Source organism: Panicum hallii, chromosome 9, assembly GCF_002211085.1.
Source record: "Panicum hallii strain FIL2 chromosome 9, PHallii_v3.1, whole genome shotgun sequence".
Classification (NCBI taxonomy): Eukaryota; Viridiplantae; Streptophyta; class Magnoliopsida; order Poales; family Poaceae; genus Panicum; species Panicum hallii.
Window position 1 is genome coordinate 5,211,638 of NC_038050.1, and position 17,641 is coordinate 5,229,278.

Genomic DNA, 17,641 nt, shown 5'->3' on the forward strand with positions numbered 1-17,641 from the left:
TCAAATATTCGATGTGACGAGATTGAAATTCTTAATCTCGAGTAACTTAAATAGATCCTAACACGACACCCTCACAAAAGGGGAAAAACGTCACGGTTGGAGCCAGGAGCATATAGCTCTCCCCTAGCAAAGTCGTAAAGGTAAAAAGTAAACACGCATGCAAAAAAAAGTCAGTAGTCAGACGAGGTCATAGTATTGTTGTTACGATGTTATCTACAAGAAACAAACTTAAAATAAAAAAAGAGAAAATAAATAAAAATTCTAGGGAAGCATAGCAAGCAACCAGGCAACGGAGCCAACAACCAAATACAGAGGACACACTCACAGGTTGCAAACCCGAATAGACGGAGCAGAGCAGGAGAAGAGAGGCGGCGTCGCGGCGAGGTAGAAGAGAGGAGAGAGAGAGAAGGGGTGGAGGCGCGTGGGTGAAAAAGAGGAAACAAAAAAGGAAACGAGCGAGGCAGAGAAAACACAAGCAACAGACGACAAGCAAAAATAGGAGGTCGGAGGCGACGAGCGGGAGGCGGAGGCGAGGAACAACGTGAATAAAATTTTATTCGGAGAAACTAGGGGAGGCGGGGAATCGCGTCGGAATTCCGGCGAATCGGCGGGATCCGGCCGGGATCTGCGCGCCGGATGAGGGGTCGGCACCATGAAATGGTCCACATTGCTCAGTAAGGTCGTATTCGCCGCCGGCCAGCAGCAGGAGCAGCAGCCCCCGCCCCCGCCCCCGCCGCCGCCGGGGTCGCCGCTTCATCGCCAGCAGGCGGACCAGGACCTCGGCACCCCGAGGCTCAGCTCCGCCTCCACCGGCGGGGACGAGGGCGGCTTCGACGCGGCGGCCGGGAGCTCGCCCTCCGCCGCCGCGTCCCTAGCCAGGTGGGTCCCGCTAGCCGATTCAAACGCCCAACTAGTCTCGCGTTGCCTGAATCGAATCCGGCGAAGCATAGCCAGCTCCGGTGCGATCCCGTTGCTCTCGCTTTCCGGGTTTAGCAATGGCGATCAGATTTGGATTCGGGGAACGTTCGATCTCAGATGCTTGCTTTTCCGTTTCATCTGCGCGTACTTGGTTCCTGTTTGGTGATTTGGTTGGTAGATGCGGGATTATGCGTCATATTAACGTTTTGACCGGTAGGATTGATACGATTGAATGGCTTTTTAGCTCTGAGCTTGGCGATAGAGCTGAAGTTTTTTTTTGATATTGCTCTTGTGCCGATGGCAGACTATGACGGTGCCTTCGGAAGGAATGATGCTGTTCTAGGACGGTGGTTGCGTGAGTCGTTAGCTGCATAGTCAATTCTAGGATTTCTATGTCTGAAGGCTATGGTCTTTGTCCTTTTGGTTTCTTGTTCTTTTGCATGTGCTTTTGCAGAACAATGGAACTCCGGTTTTTTGCATTTATCGTAGTAGAGAGTGCAATTTTTAGTCATCACGACTGGGGTTAACTTGATAAGTCGCTTGATTGCCGTTTGATGTGGGATGCTGTAGCATTATTGTGGCACATACCATTCAAAGGTGTTGTGAAGTTTGATTGACTGTGCTCTATGTTTTTTCTCGAGTTACTGCCCAGCTAGGGATATACTTATGCCTTCATTAAATTTTTGTTAGATTTCACGTGCTAGCTAGCTAGATACTTAATGAATGTCCTGCTAGGATCATAGTTGTTGCTACTACTATAGTAACATATTGATATGCGAAGATAATGGTTAATATTCTCCACGACCTCCTTCTGCTGCACAGTCACTCGTATTGGCTGGACAATGGCTGATGAGGGTTGCTACGTTATCAGTGTGTAGTTACATGATTAGCTGCTTTGGACCCATTTCATAGAGATCATATGTATATAATAAATTATCTAGTTTACTGTGGAATGGAGGTTTATAAGCCATACATGCTTAATTTTTGGTTTGCAAAAAAATAAGATTCCTGATTGTTCATTTTCCTATTGGCAATGCTGCAGTGTTTGTGAAACACCATGACACTTGATCATTCATGCACTTGCCACTGTACTATCCATTTCCTGGACTAACTGTATAATCCCTCGATAAAGGAACACTCACTATGTTATCAGCTATATTCTCTTGGAAAGGGTATAGCATTTGGGCCTGATAACAGAAGTTGTACCTCTTATATGATAGGTTTCTATTTTACCTTTTAGTTTGCTGCCAATCTTTGCAAGCTAATTCATGTATGTGTATGGATATATGGATCACATGGTACTATATGCACTCTCACATGGCAGTATATGCTCCATAGTTATGTTCTTATATTCTAGCTTACAACAATCAAATCAAGAATTTGCATTCTTCATTTCAAAATTTGTTTCTAATGTCTCAAGTAAATGATTACATGCTGCAAAATTTCTCCATGTTTTCCATCTTAACATTCCTTCTCTTGTACTCAGGGGGAAAAATGAATTGGAATCGGACTTCAGGAGGTTCTGGGAGGAATTTCGCTCTTCCAGCTCTGAAAAGGTACCCTAACACTTGTTTTTATTTTTCTCACCATAAATCAATAATCACCCCTTGTGAGCTGGTTCGTACCTTGACATTGTGTTCTATTTTTTTCCACTGCAGGAGAAAGAAAGGGCCTTAAATTTGGCCGTAGATGTCTTCTGTAGGCTAGTCAAGCAGCATTCTAGTGTAGCGCAATTGCTTGCAAAGTATGACTCTTTACAATCGCACACGCTACTTCAATAATTTATGCTGTTACATTGCACTTATTTTGGTGAATTTGTATCTACTGTCTATGTAAAAAACTGAATATTGGCCATTTGTTTCTTTCCTTCATAATTTCTACAGGTTAGTAGAAGCACATGTTTTTTCTTTTGTTATTGGAAGAGCTTTTGTTACCGATGTGGAGAAACTAAGAATCCACAGCAAAGGAAGAGCACTGCGTGTTGCTGATGTTATTGGCTTTTTTTCAGAAATCACAGAGGTATGTTCTTGTATTTGTTTATATAGTGCAATTTCCGGATTCCATGTGGCCATACCCTCTCCTATAACATTTTTCTTTCCACAAATCCAGCTTGGTATATGTCCAGGATCAAACTTGTTGTACGCAGTCGAAGTACTTGTGACAGAGGTTAGTGCAATTGCTATAATGTGATCAAAACAGAGTTTGTTGTTCTTATATTCTATTTTCTTTCAATGCAACGTCTGTAGTACTTCACAAATTAATGCATGCAATGGGTAGTATGAAGAAGCAAGAGGCATCTGCTTTCAGATTCAATTAATATCCATGAGTATTGGGGGTGGGTGTCAGGTGGCTCACGGATAAAAATGTACTTAGCTACAATATGGACTTGCTCACTGTGTCTTATATTCTGTATCCAATATGAAACACAACTACGGAATGTTTAAAACTAACAAGCATCTCTTGTCATGTTTAATTTATTGGTTACAGACTAATGATAAACAGCCTCTGTTGGACTCTGGTATTTTGTGCTGCCTTATATATATCCTCAATTCTCTATTGAGTCCCAATGAGTACTCCCCAAGTATCTCTCCTGTTCACCAAGCAGGATCAAAAATTGAGAAAAGCAAAAATTTGGATCCTACTCAATCACGGCGGCTTGAGGTAATGCCACTCTTCTGGTTCTCGTAGTAACAGGACTTACTTTGCAAGACTTTATTGTTGAGATACACAAAATCATAAATTGTTTAACATAGGGTTGGCTGAGCTTCGTGTTTCACCATTGAACTATATCCATCTGTATTATTAGTTATTACAAGTCTTTTGCTTCATGTTCATATGTGTTATACGTTGACTATATTTCTTGCCCTCATTTTATCCTGGTCAACATGGGTTTTGACTTCTCTTCTTGTTTCTGCTGTATGGAGATTGAGGGGAGCGTAATACATATAATGAAAGCACTGGCGAGCCATCAATCTGCTGCACCAAGTTTAATTGAAGATGATGCCTTACAAGTTCTCTTCCACATGGTTGCAAATGGTTCACTCACTGTATTTTCGCAATTCAGGGATGGTATTGTTCCCCTTCACACAATTCAGCTTCATCGCCATGCAATGCAGGTAATTTGAGATGAGATGCCATCATGTTTTGAAGGGTCATGTTTCTGCTGCATCACAGTTGCTAAATATGTTACGTTCATAACCGAACAGGTTCTTGGTCTTCTTCTTGCAAACGACAATGGGACTTCTGCCAAGTACATCAGGAAGCACCAATTGGTACATTATCTATCTGTTCTTTATTGTCGATGAATGCTGTCCTGTTCTTGGGTTTAGTTGGATCTCTTGACACGAGAGTAACAACATGTAGCATTGCATCCCTAGTTATTCGACCATCACACAGAACTAAAATGTCTAGCTGTTATCTCTTGCTGTTATGACAGTAAACTCTCAAAGAGCAGGAAAGCTTCATTGAAGCATCTTAGTATTTCATTTAGGCATTCTTTCAGACATCGGGGCGATCCTTTTTCGACCCCCAGCTAAACCTTTGTAACTGGGCTACCAAAGAATTTTTTGCTCTCCTTTTTCCAATCTCTTTTTAGGTTCGTGCTGGCATCATGCCAGGATTTGACCCCTTTCCATTGGAGTGTTGGGATGCCATCTTGTGGCAGCTTTCCTTGTATTATTTATTGGAAAGCATTTATTCTTGTGCGTATATTTCTGTTCAATCTAATTGACCCATTTCCATCATGTCTTTTAGATTAAAGTACTTCTTATGGCCGTGAAGGATTTCAATCCTCATAGTGGTGATGCTGCTTACACCATGGGCATTGTGGATTTGTTACTGGAATGTGTTGAGTTGTCTTACAGGCCTGGTAAGTACTGACAAACTTTGCCACTCAGATGTATTTCTTCTGAGAGGAGATGCTTTGAATTCAATATTTTTCAATGTTTACAAATTAAATATCCTTTTTGGTCTATGTCTTGGTTGGGTTTCCACTCTAGCCTATCCTGACTTGCTTGGGACTAAATGCTTTGTTGCTGTGCAAATTGAATTATAACTCTTGTCTTGGGCTAATATTTTAATATTTGGTTTACTTTGCAGAGTCTGGGTCCATAAGGCTCAGGGAAGACATACACAATGCTCATGGTTATCAGTTCCTTGTTCAATTTGCTCTTACACTTTGTAGCTTACACAAAAACCAGACTCTCCAATCCTCATCCAAGTTAGTAACCGGAGAGCATGGATTTGATCCTTCTCACAGATTAGAACAAGATGTATTCTCATGTGACCTTTCACCTCAGTTGTCTAGGTTGCTTGATGTTCTAGTAAATTTGTCACAAATTGGACCCTCTGAAAATGGTGGTGGTAAAAGTTTGAAATCTTCTCACACGAAAGGAACAGGGCACAACAGAAGCCGAACTCCATCTGCTGACAAATTTGATGAGGTGATGGAAGTTAGTAGCCCCAAGGTAAAAGATCTTGATGCCATTCAGATGCTACAAGATATTTTTCTGAAGGCTGACAACTTGGAAGTGCAAGCTGAAGTTCTCAATAGAATGTTCAAGATTTTCTCGAGCCATCTTGAAAACTACAAGCTGTGCCAACAACTTCGTACTGTTCCTCTTTTTATCCTAAACATGGGCAGCTTCCCTGCAGCACTACAAGAGGTCATTTTAAAAATTTTGGAATATGCTGTCACGGTCGTAAACTGCATTCCGGAGCAGGAGTTGTTGTCACTCTGTTGCTTATTGCAACAACCAATTTCTACCAGTCTTAAGCATACAGTGCTTTCATTCTTTGTAAAGCTCCTCTCCTTTGATCAGCAGTACAAGAAAGTTCTCAGAGAAGTTGGTGTCTTGGGGGTATTGTTAGATGACTTGAAGCAAAACAAGCTTTTCTTTGGAGATGAGCAGCACAATAAGGCCTATGACTCTACAGAGAGGATGTCTAATGCAAGTAATTTTCAGAAGACGGTGAACAACAAAGATGCAATTCTTTCGCCAAAGTTAATGGCTTCTAGTTCCGCAAAATTTCCCATGTTTGAAGATGAAGGAACAATTACTGTTGCATGGGATTGTCTTTTTTATCTGCTGAAAAGAGCTGAGCCTAACCAGCAATCATTCCGATCGTCCAATGGTGTGAACATCATTCTTCCTTTCTTGGTATCCGAAAGCCACAGATCTGGTGTATTACGACTTTTGTCATGCCTGATAATTGAAGATTCTCTTCAGGTTTGTGTTTGTAGCTGACTATCCCATGAAAACAACATACCAATTTTCTTCTGAAACATTTTTAGTTTAGGGGCCTATATGTTTAATTTTCTAATTTACTGAGTCCTGGTGGAGCACATGTTCAAGTTGACGGACTTCATTTTCCTATGCTCACTGTATATTTCTAATCACGCCTAGTGATTTTTTTAGCAGCAGTAGTGGCATGCATGTGAACTTGACTTAAATTTACATATGAATACTCTGTTTTCAGGCTCATCCAGAAGAAATAGGATCACTGATTGAAATCTTGAAGAGTGGGATGGTATCAACGTCATCAGGTTCTCAATTCAAGCTTGATAATGATGCAAAGTGTGATGCATTTGGTGCTTTGTGGCGCATTCTTGGGGTGAATAGTTCAGCACAAAGAATTTTTGGAGAAGCCACTGGATTTTCCCTGCTACTGACAACGCTGCATAGTTTCCAGAATGACGGTGAAAGTGAAGAGACTGAATCATCTTTACATACTCATATGAAGATCTTTGGTTTTCTATTGCGAGCAATGACAGCTGCAGTATGCAACAATTCTGTTAATAGGATAAAACTGCATACAACCCTTTCGTCGAACACTTTCTATGATCTCCTTTCTGAGTCTGGGCTGCTCTGTGTGGATTGTGAAAAACAAGTTATTTTGCTTTTGCTTGAGCTTGCACTTGAGATTGTCCTTCCGCCCACGAGTAACCTGCAGGTAGAGTGCATTTCATCTGAAACCTCAGAGGATGAATCGAGCTTCTTGTCTGCAGCATCATTTGGACTTTCAAGGCTTGACAAGGAGCGTGTGTATAATGCTAGTGCAGTAGTTGTTTTGATCCGTTCTTTGCTGGTATTTACACCTAAAGTTCAACTTGAGTTGCTGAGATTCATTGAGAAGCTAGCAAATGCTGGTCCCTTCAACCAGGAGAATTTAACTTCTGTTGGTATGTGCAAAAAATATTCTTGTTACTCTTTTCTTTTGACTCGTTTTGACAAGGACACCTTATATTTTTGTTACTCTTTCATTACATAGGATGCGTTGGCCTGCTACTTGAGACAATCAGCCCGTTTTTGGAGGGTTCCTCTCCTATTCTTAATCATGCCTTGAGAATTGTTGAACTTCTAGGTGCCTACAGGTCAGTTACATCCATTACATTTTCATTGAAATGATTTCGTCTTCTTGTTTTGTGGTACATGATTACTCTTTTATGTTCCAGGTTGTCCTCCTCCGAGCTAAGACTTCTTGTGAGATATATTCTTCAGCTGAAAGTGAAGCGTTCTGGTCATCTTTTTGTTAACATGATGGACAAATTAATTCAAATGGAAGACGTCAGAAAAGGAAACGTGTCTCTAGCTCCTTTTATTGAAATGGACATGAGCAAAGCCGGTCATGCATCTATTCAAGTTTCATTAGGAGAAAGAACATGGCCGCCTGTTTCTGGGTACTCTTTTGTTTGCTGGTTCCAATTTCAGAACTTCTTTAAATGCCAGCCGAAGGAAGCAGAAAAAGCATCTAAAGGGGCCTATGGTAAAAGGAGTGGGCATGTTTTGCGCATATTTTCTGTGGGTGCAGTGGATGATGCCAACACTCTGTATGCTGAACTTTATCTCAATGATAATGGTGTTTTTACTATATCTACGGGCAATTCAAGTTCATTGTCATTTCCTGGCATTGAAATGGAAGAAGGAAAATGGCATCATCTTGCTGTTGTCCATAGTAAGCCAAATGCACTAGCTGGCCTTTTCCAAGCAAGTGTGGCTAGCCTGTATCTTGATGGAAAGCTGAGGCACACCGGGAAGCTTGGATACTCACCATCCCCGTTTGGTAAATCTTTGCAAGTAACACTTGGCACATCTACTATTCGTGGGAAAGTTTCTGACTTGTCATGGCGGCTCCGGTGTTGTTATCTTTTTGAGGAGGTCTTGACACCCGGGAGCATTTGTTTCATGTACATTCTTGGACAAGGGTATCGAGGGTTGTTCCAGGACACTGATCTTCTGAGATTTGTCCCAAATTGGGCCTGTGGTGGAGAGGTAATGGCGATCCTGGATTCATTAGAAGTGGAGGTACCCGCATCTTCAAGCAGCCAGCGTGTTGACAGTTCAATGAAACAAGGAAACTCTAGACTTGAGAGCAGTGGAATTGTTTGGGACATGGAACGGTTAAGAAATCTCTCCTTACAATTATCTGGAAGGAAGCTCATATTTGCATTCGATGGAACTTCATCAGATGCTTTTCGAGCATCTGGGACCTTTTCGTTGCTGAACCTTGTTGATCCAACTTCTGCTGCTGCATCCCCAATAGGAGGTGCGTAATGTCGTCTAGCTATTTGATTTAACTTTTTCTTTAAATTGGAATATGCCATAATTCAATGAGCTGTTTATATGGACAGGTATACCAAGATATGGACGTCTAAGTGGTGATGTTTACATCTGCAACCAGTGCACAATTGGTGACACTGTTCAAACAGTTGGTGGGATGCCTGTTGTGCTTGCTCTTGTTGAAGCTGCTGAATCTAGGGACATGCTGCATATGGCGCTGGAGCTACTTGCATTATCTCTTCAGCAGAGCCATCAAAATGTAAAAAACATGCAGGCCTTGAGGGGTTATCATCTTCTTGCACTTTTCCTGCATAGGAGAATGTCACTATTTGATATGCAATCTCTTGATATCTTCTTCCGTATTGCTGCATGTGAGGCTTCCTTTCCTGAGCCGCAGAAATCAAAGATAAATCGAACAGCAAGCTATGCATCTGGGATGTCCCCGGACGCCAGCCTTGATGATCTTACCTTACCCAAGTTTGGCGATGATGTGTCTTCTGGTGGATCGCATGGGGATCTAGATGATTTTTCAGTACAAAAGGATTCATTTAGCCGCTTGTCTGAGCTGGAGAATGCTGAAATAGCTGGCGAGACTTCTGAATTCATAGTCTTGTCAAATGCTGATATGGTTGAACACGTTCTCTTGGACTGGACTATATGGGTTGCTGCTCCTATATCTGTGCAAATAACTCTTCTTGGATTTCTTGAGAGGATGGTATCCATGCATTGGTTCCGAAATCACAACCTTACAATACTGCGCCGGATTAATCTTGTTCAGCATCTTCTTGTTACTTTACAACGTGGTGATGTTGAAATTCCTGTGCTGGAGAAGCTAGTTGTGCTACTAGGTGTCATCCTGGAGGATGGTTTTCTAGCTTCTGAGCTGGAACTTGTTGTTAGATTCATAATAATGACATTTGATCCTCCAGAGCTTACACCAAACCGCCAGATTGTGCGTGAGGCTATGGGAAAGCATGTTATTGTGAGGAACATGTTATTGGAAATGCTTATTGATCTACAAGTAACCATAAATGCTGAAGAATTGATGGAACAATGGCATAAAGTTGTCTCGTCCAGACTGGTCACATATTTCCTTGATGAAGCTGTACATCCAACTAGTATGAGATGGATCACGACTCTTTTAGGAGTTTGCCTTATGTCATCAACTACATTTGCTCTGAAGTTTCGTGCAAGTGGAGGTTTTCAAGGGTTGAATCATGTGCTTCCAAGCTTTCATGATTCTCCAGAAATATACTATATATTGTTTTGTTTGGTGTTTGGGAAGCCTGTTTATCCTCGAGTACCAGAGGTCCGCATGCTTGATTTCCATGCTCTCATGCCTAGTGATGGAAACTACGGAGAATTGAAGTTTGTGGATCTATTGGATACTATAATTGCAATGGCAAAAGCTACATTTGATTCCTTGATAATGAAATCTGTGCTTGCGCATGAGAATAACAATTTTTCACATCTTAATGGCACCTTGGTTGCTGATCTCGATGAGGCGACATCAGACATGGGAGGTGACCTTCAAGGAGAAGCTCTGATGCATAAGACATATGCAGCAAGGTTAATGGGTGGTGAAGCAGCCGCACCTGCTGTTGCTACATCAATATTGAGGTTCATGGTTGATCTGGCAAAGATGTGCCCACCATTCTCTGCTGTTTGCAGGCGACATGATTTCCTAGAGAACTGTATTGATTTATATTTCTCTTGTGTAAGGTTTGTACAATGTGTCAATGTGCATATATCATGCTACTATTTTTTCCCACAGCAATATATCATGTTACTTGGCGCAGAGATGTTTATATTAAGCCTTGTTTTGGTTATGTAGGTCTGATTGTGCCCTGAGGATGGCAAAGGATCTTACAACCGCCGCAACTGATGAGAAGAATGTCCATGACGATGACAATGGAAGTTCAAAGGACACCTTTCCAAGTTTACCACAGGATCAGGAACAGTCTGCCAAAACGATAAGTGTTACAAGTTTTCCTCAGGAGCAGAAGAGTTCCAGTTCAGAAAGTACCAGCATGCGAAACTCCTTTGAAACTGCTGAAGTAAAAGCAGATGATTCTTCGAATCAGAAGCTCAGTACTAAGATTTTAAATGGTGAAGAAAACCAAATGTTTAATAATACTCATGATCAAGGACGGATCACAGCACCCAGTTCAAATGGTATTGCTGAATCACACCAAGTAACTGATTCACCCAACTCGGTTTCCATGAATAATGTTGGATCCCCTGTTTTATCCGAGAAATCAACCCACAGAGCAGCTAGTACCCCTTCTGCATCTCCAATGGCTCCATTCACATCTTGGCCTGGCAGTGTAGGATCATATAGTGATGGTAGACACCTGACAGCATCTCCATCCATGGCTTCATCTATATCTGGGATAGACCTGGACTCATCCCCAGATCCGAAGAGCAATATTCAGAGTTCGCCTGCCGTGAATACCCTTTTCCCAATCAGTTCCAAGCTTTTGCTTGACATAGATGATTTAGGTTATGGGGGTGGCCCATGCTCTGCAGGAGCAACTGCTGTTCTTGATTTTGTTGCTCAAATCCTTGCTGACATTATCTCAGATCAGTTTAAAGCCGCACTTTTTATTGAGACCTTTTTGGAGTCCGTACCCTTATTTGTTGATATCGACTCTGGTCTTGTTTTTCAAGGTTTGTGCCTAAGCAGATTGATGAACTTCCTTGAAAGAAAGCTCTTGCTTGATGATGAAGAAGATGGAAAGAAACTTGACAAAAGCCGCTGGTCTGTCAATTTGGATCCACTTTGCTGGATGATAGTTGATCGCGTGTACATGGGCTGCTTTCCAACCCCACTCAGGGTACTACAAACACTAGAATTCTTAATGTCCATGTTGCAGCTTGCTAACAAAGATGGCCGTATCGAAGATGCTGTGCCTCCAGGTAAAGGTATTTTGTCCATTGCCCGAGGAAGCAGGCAACTCGATCCTTACATCCATGCCATATTGAAGAACACAAACCGGATGATAATGTACTGTTTCCTCCCAACATTCCTTAAAAGTATGGGGGAAGATGATCTACTTGCAAATCTTGCATTCCTAACAGAAACTGGGAGGAGTTTAGCTTCTAAACCTAATCAGGAAGATTTTTCTGTCGATATTTGTACAGTTCTTCAGCTTCTAATTGCCAACAAGAGACTGGTGATCTGCCCAAGCAATGTTGATACTGATCTAATGTGTTGTTTCTGCATAAATTTAATGGCACTTCTCCATGACAAGAGATCGACTGCTCAAAACTTGGCAGTTGATTTACTTAAATACTTGGTGGTGCATCGTCGCCAATCTCTTGAGGACCTGCTAGTTTGCAAGCCTAACCAAGGGCAGCAACTGGACGTCCTTCATGGAGGACTTGACAAGTTGCTCACTGGAAGTACCTCAATGTTTTTTGAATGGCTCCAGGGTTCTCAGCAGACAATAAGTAAAGTGTTGGACCAGTGTGCACTAATAATGTGGGTTCAATATATTGCGGGCTCAGCAAAATTTCCTGGCATACGAATAAAAGGAATGGAAGTCAGGCGCAAGAAAGAGATGGGACGGAAATCTCGGGAATCTGCAAAACTAGATGTCAGGCACTGGGAACAGATAAATGAGCGGAGGTATAATCTTGATTTGGTTCGCGATGTGATGTCTACAGAGCTAAGAGCAATTCGTCAAGATAAATACGGATGGATATTGCATGGAGAAAGTGAGTGGCAAAGCCAGCTCCAAGAACTTGTTCATGAGAGAGGTATTTTCCCCATGCGGCAATCATCCACAGAACCTGCATGGCAGCTATGTGCTGTTGAAGGACCATATAGAATGCGGAAGAAACTTGAACACTCAAAATTTAAGATAGATACTATTCAGAATGTTCTAACCAGCAACCTTGGATTTGATGATGCTAAGATGACCAGTAGAGAGGATGCAGATTTGTTGATGACATCTGGGTCAGATACAATGTCAGGCTTGAATCTTTTGCCTTATGACACTGAGCAGAAGGATCTCGATGCTGCTGAATTTGCATCGTTCAAAGACGATGATGACATATTCAAAGGAGGAAGCACAATTTCAGCTCCGATTGGCTGGACTGATGACAAAAGCAGCATTAATGAACAGAGCCTTCATTCTGCTACGGAATTTGGAGCAAAATCAAGTTCCCTTTCTTTTCACATGACAGAGAGTCACCATGGTAAATCTGAACTTAGTTCGCCAAGGAGGGCACCTTCAGTAAAAGGTACTGATGCAAGAACTTCGGATGATAAATCAGAAAAGGAGTTGCTTGACAATGGTGAATATCTTATCAGACCTTATCTGGAACCCTATGAGAAAATAAGGCATAAGTACAACTGTGAACGGGTTGCAGGTCTTGATAAACATGACGGAATATTTCTAATTGGAGAACTTTGCTTATACATTATCGAGAACTTCTACATTGATGATTCCAATTGCATTTGTGAAAAGGGCAGTGAGGATGAGCTCTCTGTCATTGATCAAGCTTTAGGTGTGAACAAGGATATAATGGGAAGCAGTGAATCTCACCTGAAATCACCTTCCATGTGGGGTGCGACAGCAAATGTCTTACTTGGTGGCAGAGCATGGGCATATAATGGAGGTGCTTGGGGTAAGGAGAATCTTTGCAGCAGCAGCAACCTGCCTCATCCATGGCATATGTGGAAGCTTGATAGTGTTCATGAGCTACTAAAACGTGATTACCAGCTCCGCCCTGTTGCAATAGAAATTTTCAGCATGGATGGTTGCAATGAGCTTCTAGTTTTCCACAAGAAGGAGAGGGAAGAAGTTTTCAAAAATCTGATTGCCATGAATCTCCCGCGGAATAGCATGTATGTATTCTTAATCTGTTGCAGTTACACATGCTCAATAAGATACCATGTGATTACATGGCAGTAAGATTTGATAACACTTCCTACAAGAATTAAAATGAATTCAGAACAATCAGTTAGCTATCTATAGAACTATAATGGCATGAAAGGTAATAGGTAGCAATTCATGACATCATGCTCCAGAGTAGGGGCCCGGAGGAATTATCGTTCATGCTTCAATGCGAGTGAAGTTACTTTTTTTGTCAGCAGCTTGCTTGATAAACAGGCGACTGACACTTTTGTGTTGTCATAAGTTCTGGCATTTAGGAAATAGTTTGTAAACCACGAGTATAATCCTACTTCCCAGAGGTTCATGACTTGATTTTCAGCTTGTGATTTTTTTTCCTTTGCTTGCTAGTTTTCTTTATTAGAATTATCAGTCTTGATTTTGCTGGAAACTGACTGCCTATTTTCACCAAAAAAACTACATATGAATTATGCTTTTCATTAGCACAGTGTTGTTACTTTTGGAAGAACTCCATAATAAGATATATTTCAGTGATACTAGATTTTTTATGTTTGCTATCTGTTCTTCTGCATGTCCCATGCAGTTAATAGGTGAAGAGGTTTCCTTGATCTTCTGCATTCAGTGAACTATCTGTAGTTGTAATTTTATTGCTATTACTTATCATTAGATTTCTTGGGCATGGGGACTTTATTAATAATTTGAAGAAAACATGCCTTTCCACAGGTTGGACACAACCATATTGGCATCCTCAAAACAGGACAGCGGTGAGGGGAGCCGTCTTTTTAAAGTCATGGCAAAATCGTTTTCTAAAAGATGGCAGAGTGGAGAAATTACAAACTTCCAATATCTCATGCATCTAAATACACTGGCCGGTCGAGGTTACAGTGATCTCACACAGTACCCAGTATTTCCATGGGTTCTTGCAGATTATGAGAGCGATACTTTAGATCTGAGGAATCCACAGACATTTCGCAAGCTTGATAAACCTATGGGATGTCAAACAGAGGAAGGAGAAGAGGAATTCCGGAAGAGGTTGGTTCATCTAGCATCAATTTGTATGCTTTTGTTTCTCTTTCATTTAAAAACTAACATGTTCAACTTTGCTAAATGCTAGCGGTCTGTCCGTCTAACTCTCGACTGAAATTCATTCTTTTGTTCCTTTCAGATATGATAGCTGGGATGATCCTGATGTACCAAAGTTTCATTATGGTTCTCATTATTCAAGTGCTGGGATTGTCCTTTTCTATCTCTTAAGGTTGCCTCCTTTTAGCACAGAAAATCAGAAATTGCAGGGTGGACAATTTGACCATGCAGACCGTTTATTCAACAGTGTGAAAGATACATGGGTAAGCGCTGCTGGCAAAAGCAACACATCAGATGTGAAAGAACTGATCCCTGAGTTCTATTATTTGCCTGAATTTTTGGAAAACCGGTTTAATCTGGACCTGGGCGAGAAGCAATCAGGAGAGAAGGTATACTTTTACAAAATTGCATGCCCTAACCTTTGCACTAGACTAGATGTAACGATTCCAGAAAGCTCAGGTTGGTTGGATGTAAGCATGTAACTTCTTTAATGATGCTTTCAGGTTGGTGATGTTGTTCTGCCACCTTGGGCTAAAGGCAGTGTCAGAGAATTCGTTAGGAAGCATCGGGAAGCATTGGAGTCAGATTATGTATCTGAGAATCTACATCATTGGATTGATCTTATTTTTGGATATAAGCAGAGAGGAAAGGTATTAAGCATCTCTGGTTTCTGGTTTCTGCATTTGAATTTTGTTTTGCTGTTACTCTCTCTAATCATCACATCACAAATATGTTTTGTTTTGAAACAAGGATAACATCTTTTCTTTTTTGTATCATCTCGAACATGCAGGATTGATGAGCACAATACAGATCTAATTTTGTGCCCTCTGACCCATTCTTAAAGCGTGCATAGTTTTGTTTCCATTCTGGGGTCTTGAGCAGGAATAATGAGTTAATCAATAAATCTGCTTCGTATTATGTTGGGAGTTTTCTTTTCTTTCTTTTTTTGGTTTTTGCAAGCACAAAGTGTCTTGTAACGTGAAACAGAGGGTATTTCTGTAGGTCATGTCATGTACTACCTCCGTTCCAAAATATAACAACTTTTTGACTTGGTCAAAGTCAAATATTTTTATCTTTGACCAATAGTATCTCTAAAAATAACTAATTTTAAATAGAAAAAGTTACATATTGCGATAGTTGGTTTTATTATGAATAAATTAATATTATTTTTATGTTGTCAATCTTTATGGATTTTTTTTACCATCTACGGTCAAAGTTTAAAAGGTTTGACTTGGAGAAAACCTAAAAATAGCTATATTCTAGGACGGAGGTAGTATTTCGTTTGGTAGTATCACTCGTTTACTGACATGATTTTGATATTTATTTTATTTTATATATGGCAGGCAGCTGAAGATGCTGTCAATGTCTTCTATCACTACACATATGAAGGGAGTGTTGACATAGATGCAGTATCAGATCCTACCATGAAGGCTTCAATACTGGCACAAATCAACCATTTTGGTCAGACCCCAAAACAGTTATTCCAAAAACCACATCCACAGAGACGGACTGACAGGAAAGTCCCTCCTCATCCTCTACGGTACAGCTCCTATCTTACACAACAAGAGATTCGCAAGACAGCATCTTCAGTGTCCCAAATTGTCTCCTACAACGATAAGATCCTAATTGCCGCAGCTAACAGCTTGCTCAAGCCAGTAACTTACAGTGAATACATTTCCTGGGGATTCCCTGACCGAAGCTTGAGAATATTAACATATGATCAGGATAGACTTTTGTCCACGCATGAAAACCTTCATGGTGGTAGTCAAATCCAGTGCACTGGAGTGAGCCATGATGGCAATATTCTCACCACAGGTGGTGATGACGGAGTTGTTGCAGTGTGGAGATTTGTGAAGGATGGTATCCGCCGTCTCCTGAGAATGGAGAAGGCTTTGTGTGCTCACACGGGCAAGATAACTTGTGTCTATGTCAGCCAGCCTTACTCATTAATTGTGTCAGGCTCTGATGACTGTTCTGTGATTTTGTGGGACCTGACAAGCTTGTTCTTTGTGAAGCAGCTACCAAAGTTCCCAGCATCAGTATCTGCGCTACATGTGAACAACCTCACTGGTGAGATTCTGACCGGTGCTGGCGTTCTTTTTGCTGTTTGGAGCATTAACGGGGACTGCCTTGCTGTGGTGAACACCTCCCAGCTTCCTTCTGACCTCATCTTATCTGTGGCAAGCACGACACACTCAGACTGGCAGGACACAAACTGGTATGTGACAGGTCATCAAAGCGGCGCTGTAAAGGTATGGAAAATGGTGCACTGCTCGTCTGATGAGGCAGTAAATAGCAAGAGCAAATCGCCTGCAGTCACTTCTGGCGGGCTTAGCCTGAATGGCCAAACACCAGAGTATAGACTACTGCTGCAGAAAGTGCTCAAGTCACATAAGCACCCAGTAACTGCCCTTTGCATACCACCGGACCTGAAACAGCTTCTGAGTGGTGACGCCGGAGGTCACTTACTTTCCTGGTCATTGAAAGACGACAGTTTCAAGGGTTCATAGCGACAGACAAATATAGGACTCATCTGCACATATTGAAAGCGCTGATTAAATTATATCTCTGATTTCTTTCTCATCCAGAAATGATGGTCATAGACGTGCATTGAGAAAAGAGCTCAGATCGGCGTGCTCCTACCATGATGGTATATGAAGGTTTCCTTGGACGCCCATGACCCGACCATACAATGACTCGGGCTAGAGGGAAATGCAACAGAGACACTGAAAGGATGAATGGGTGAGGCCATTGAGGCGACGCTGCGCTGACTTCATAATCCTATACTGTGAATTATCAGATGGCTGTACCTTCTCTTCTTGTTTTTTTTGAGGAGAAAAGGATTCATGTGGGGGGTTGTAGGTGCCGGTGTTTGTAAAGTTTGTACAGGGTAATTTTGGTGGTGCCGGTTGAGGCGGACGATGATGATGTATTGTGTCGATGTCTTGCTTGGGGTTGCGGAAGCGAAGGAAAGGGGTGTTAGGTTCATTCTCTCTCCTGTCTCCTCCTCCCCCTTGAAGTGTTGTTGTCCATTCTTTGACTGGGTGTAATTGTAGCACCCTTGTGTTCGGTGAGGTCATTTGGACCTGCACATACATTGCACGCAAAGAGTTTTGCTGAACAAAGCGATACGCCCAATCCATAGTTCAGTTGTTGCTGATCATTTCGACGCACAGGCAATCGTCCATAGGTTAACAAATCGGCAAAGGCACTTTTCCG

General features: G+C 41.7%; 1 protein-coding gene across 1 annotated transcript; it reads left to right on the forward strand.

The window, feature by feature from the left end:
• Window positions 1-652: 652 nt before the first annotated feature.
• On the forward strand, window positions 653-17,566 carry LOC112875006 (protein SPIRRIG). The gene is made up of 19 exons (XM_025938663.1): window positions 653-879; window positions 2,405-2,474; window positions 2,577-2,662; window positions 2,802-2,937; window positions 3,028-3,084; window positions 3,406-3,579; window positions 3,843-4,034; window positions 4,125-4,190; window positions 4,672-4,786; window positions 5,017-6,146; window positions 6,397-7,099; window positions 7,189-7,291; window positions 7,373-8,463; window positions 8,549-10,199; window positions 10,312-13,332; window positions 14,063-14,371; window positions 14,505-14,811; window positions 14,926-15,072; window positions 15,766-17,566. Exons 1-19 carry the CDS (start codon window positions 653-655, stop codon window positions 16,930-16,932), a joined length of 10,752 nt encoding a protein of 3,583 aa, XP_025794448.1. The 3' UTR covers window positions 16,933-17,566.
• Window positions 17,567-17,641: the final 75 nt, after the last annotated feature.

Excerpts from the sequence above, each read along its gene's own strand:
- LOC112875006 (XM_025938663.1), top strand. The coding sequence starts at position 653 with ATGAAATGGTCCACATTGCTCAGTAAGGTCGTATTCGCCGCCGGCCAG. Across the intron at positions 880-2,404 it reads GCCGCCGCGTCCCTAGCCAG|GGGGAAAAATGAATTGGAAT; the intron begins GTGGGTCCCGCT and ends TCTTGTACTCAG. Across the intron at positions 3,580-3,842 it reads CTCAATCACGGCGGCTTGAG|ATTGAGGGGAGCGTAATACA; the intron begins GTAATGCCACTC and ends TGCTGTATGGAG.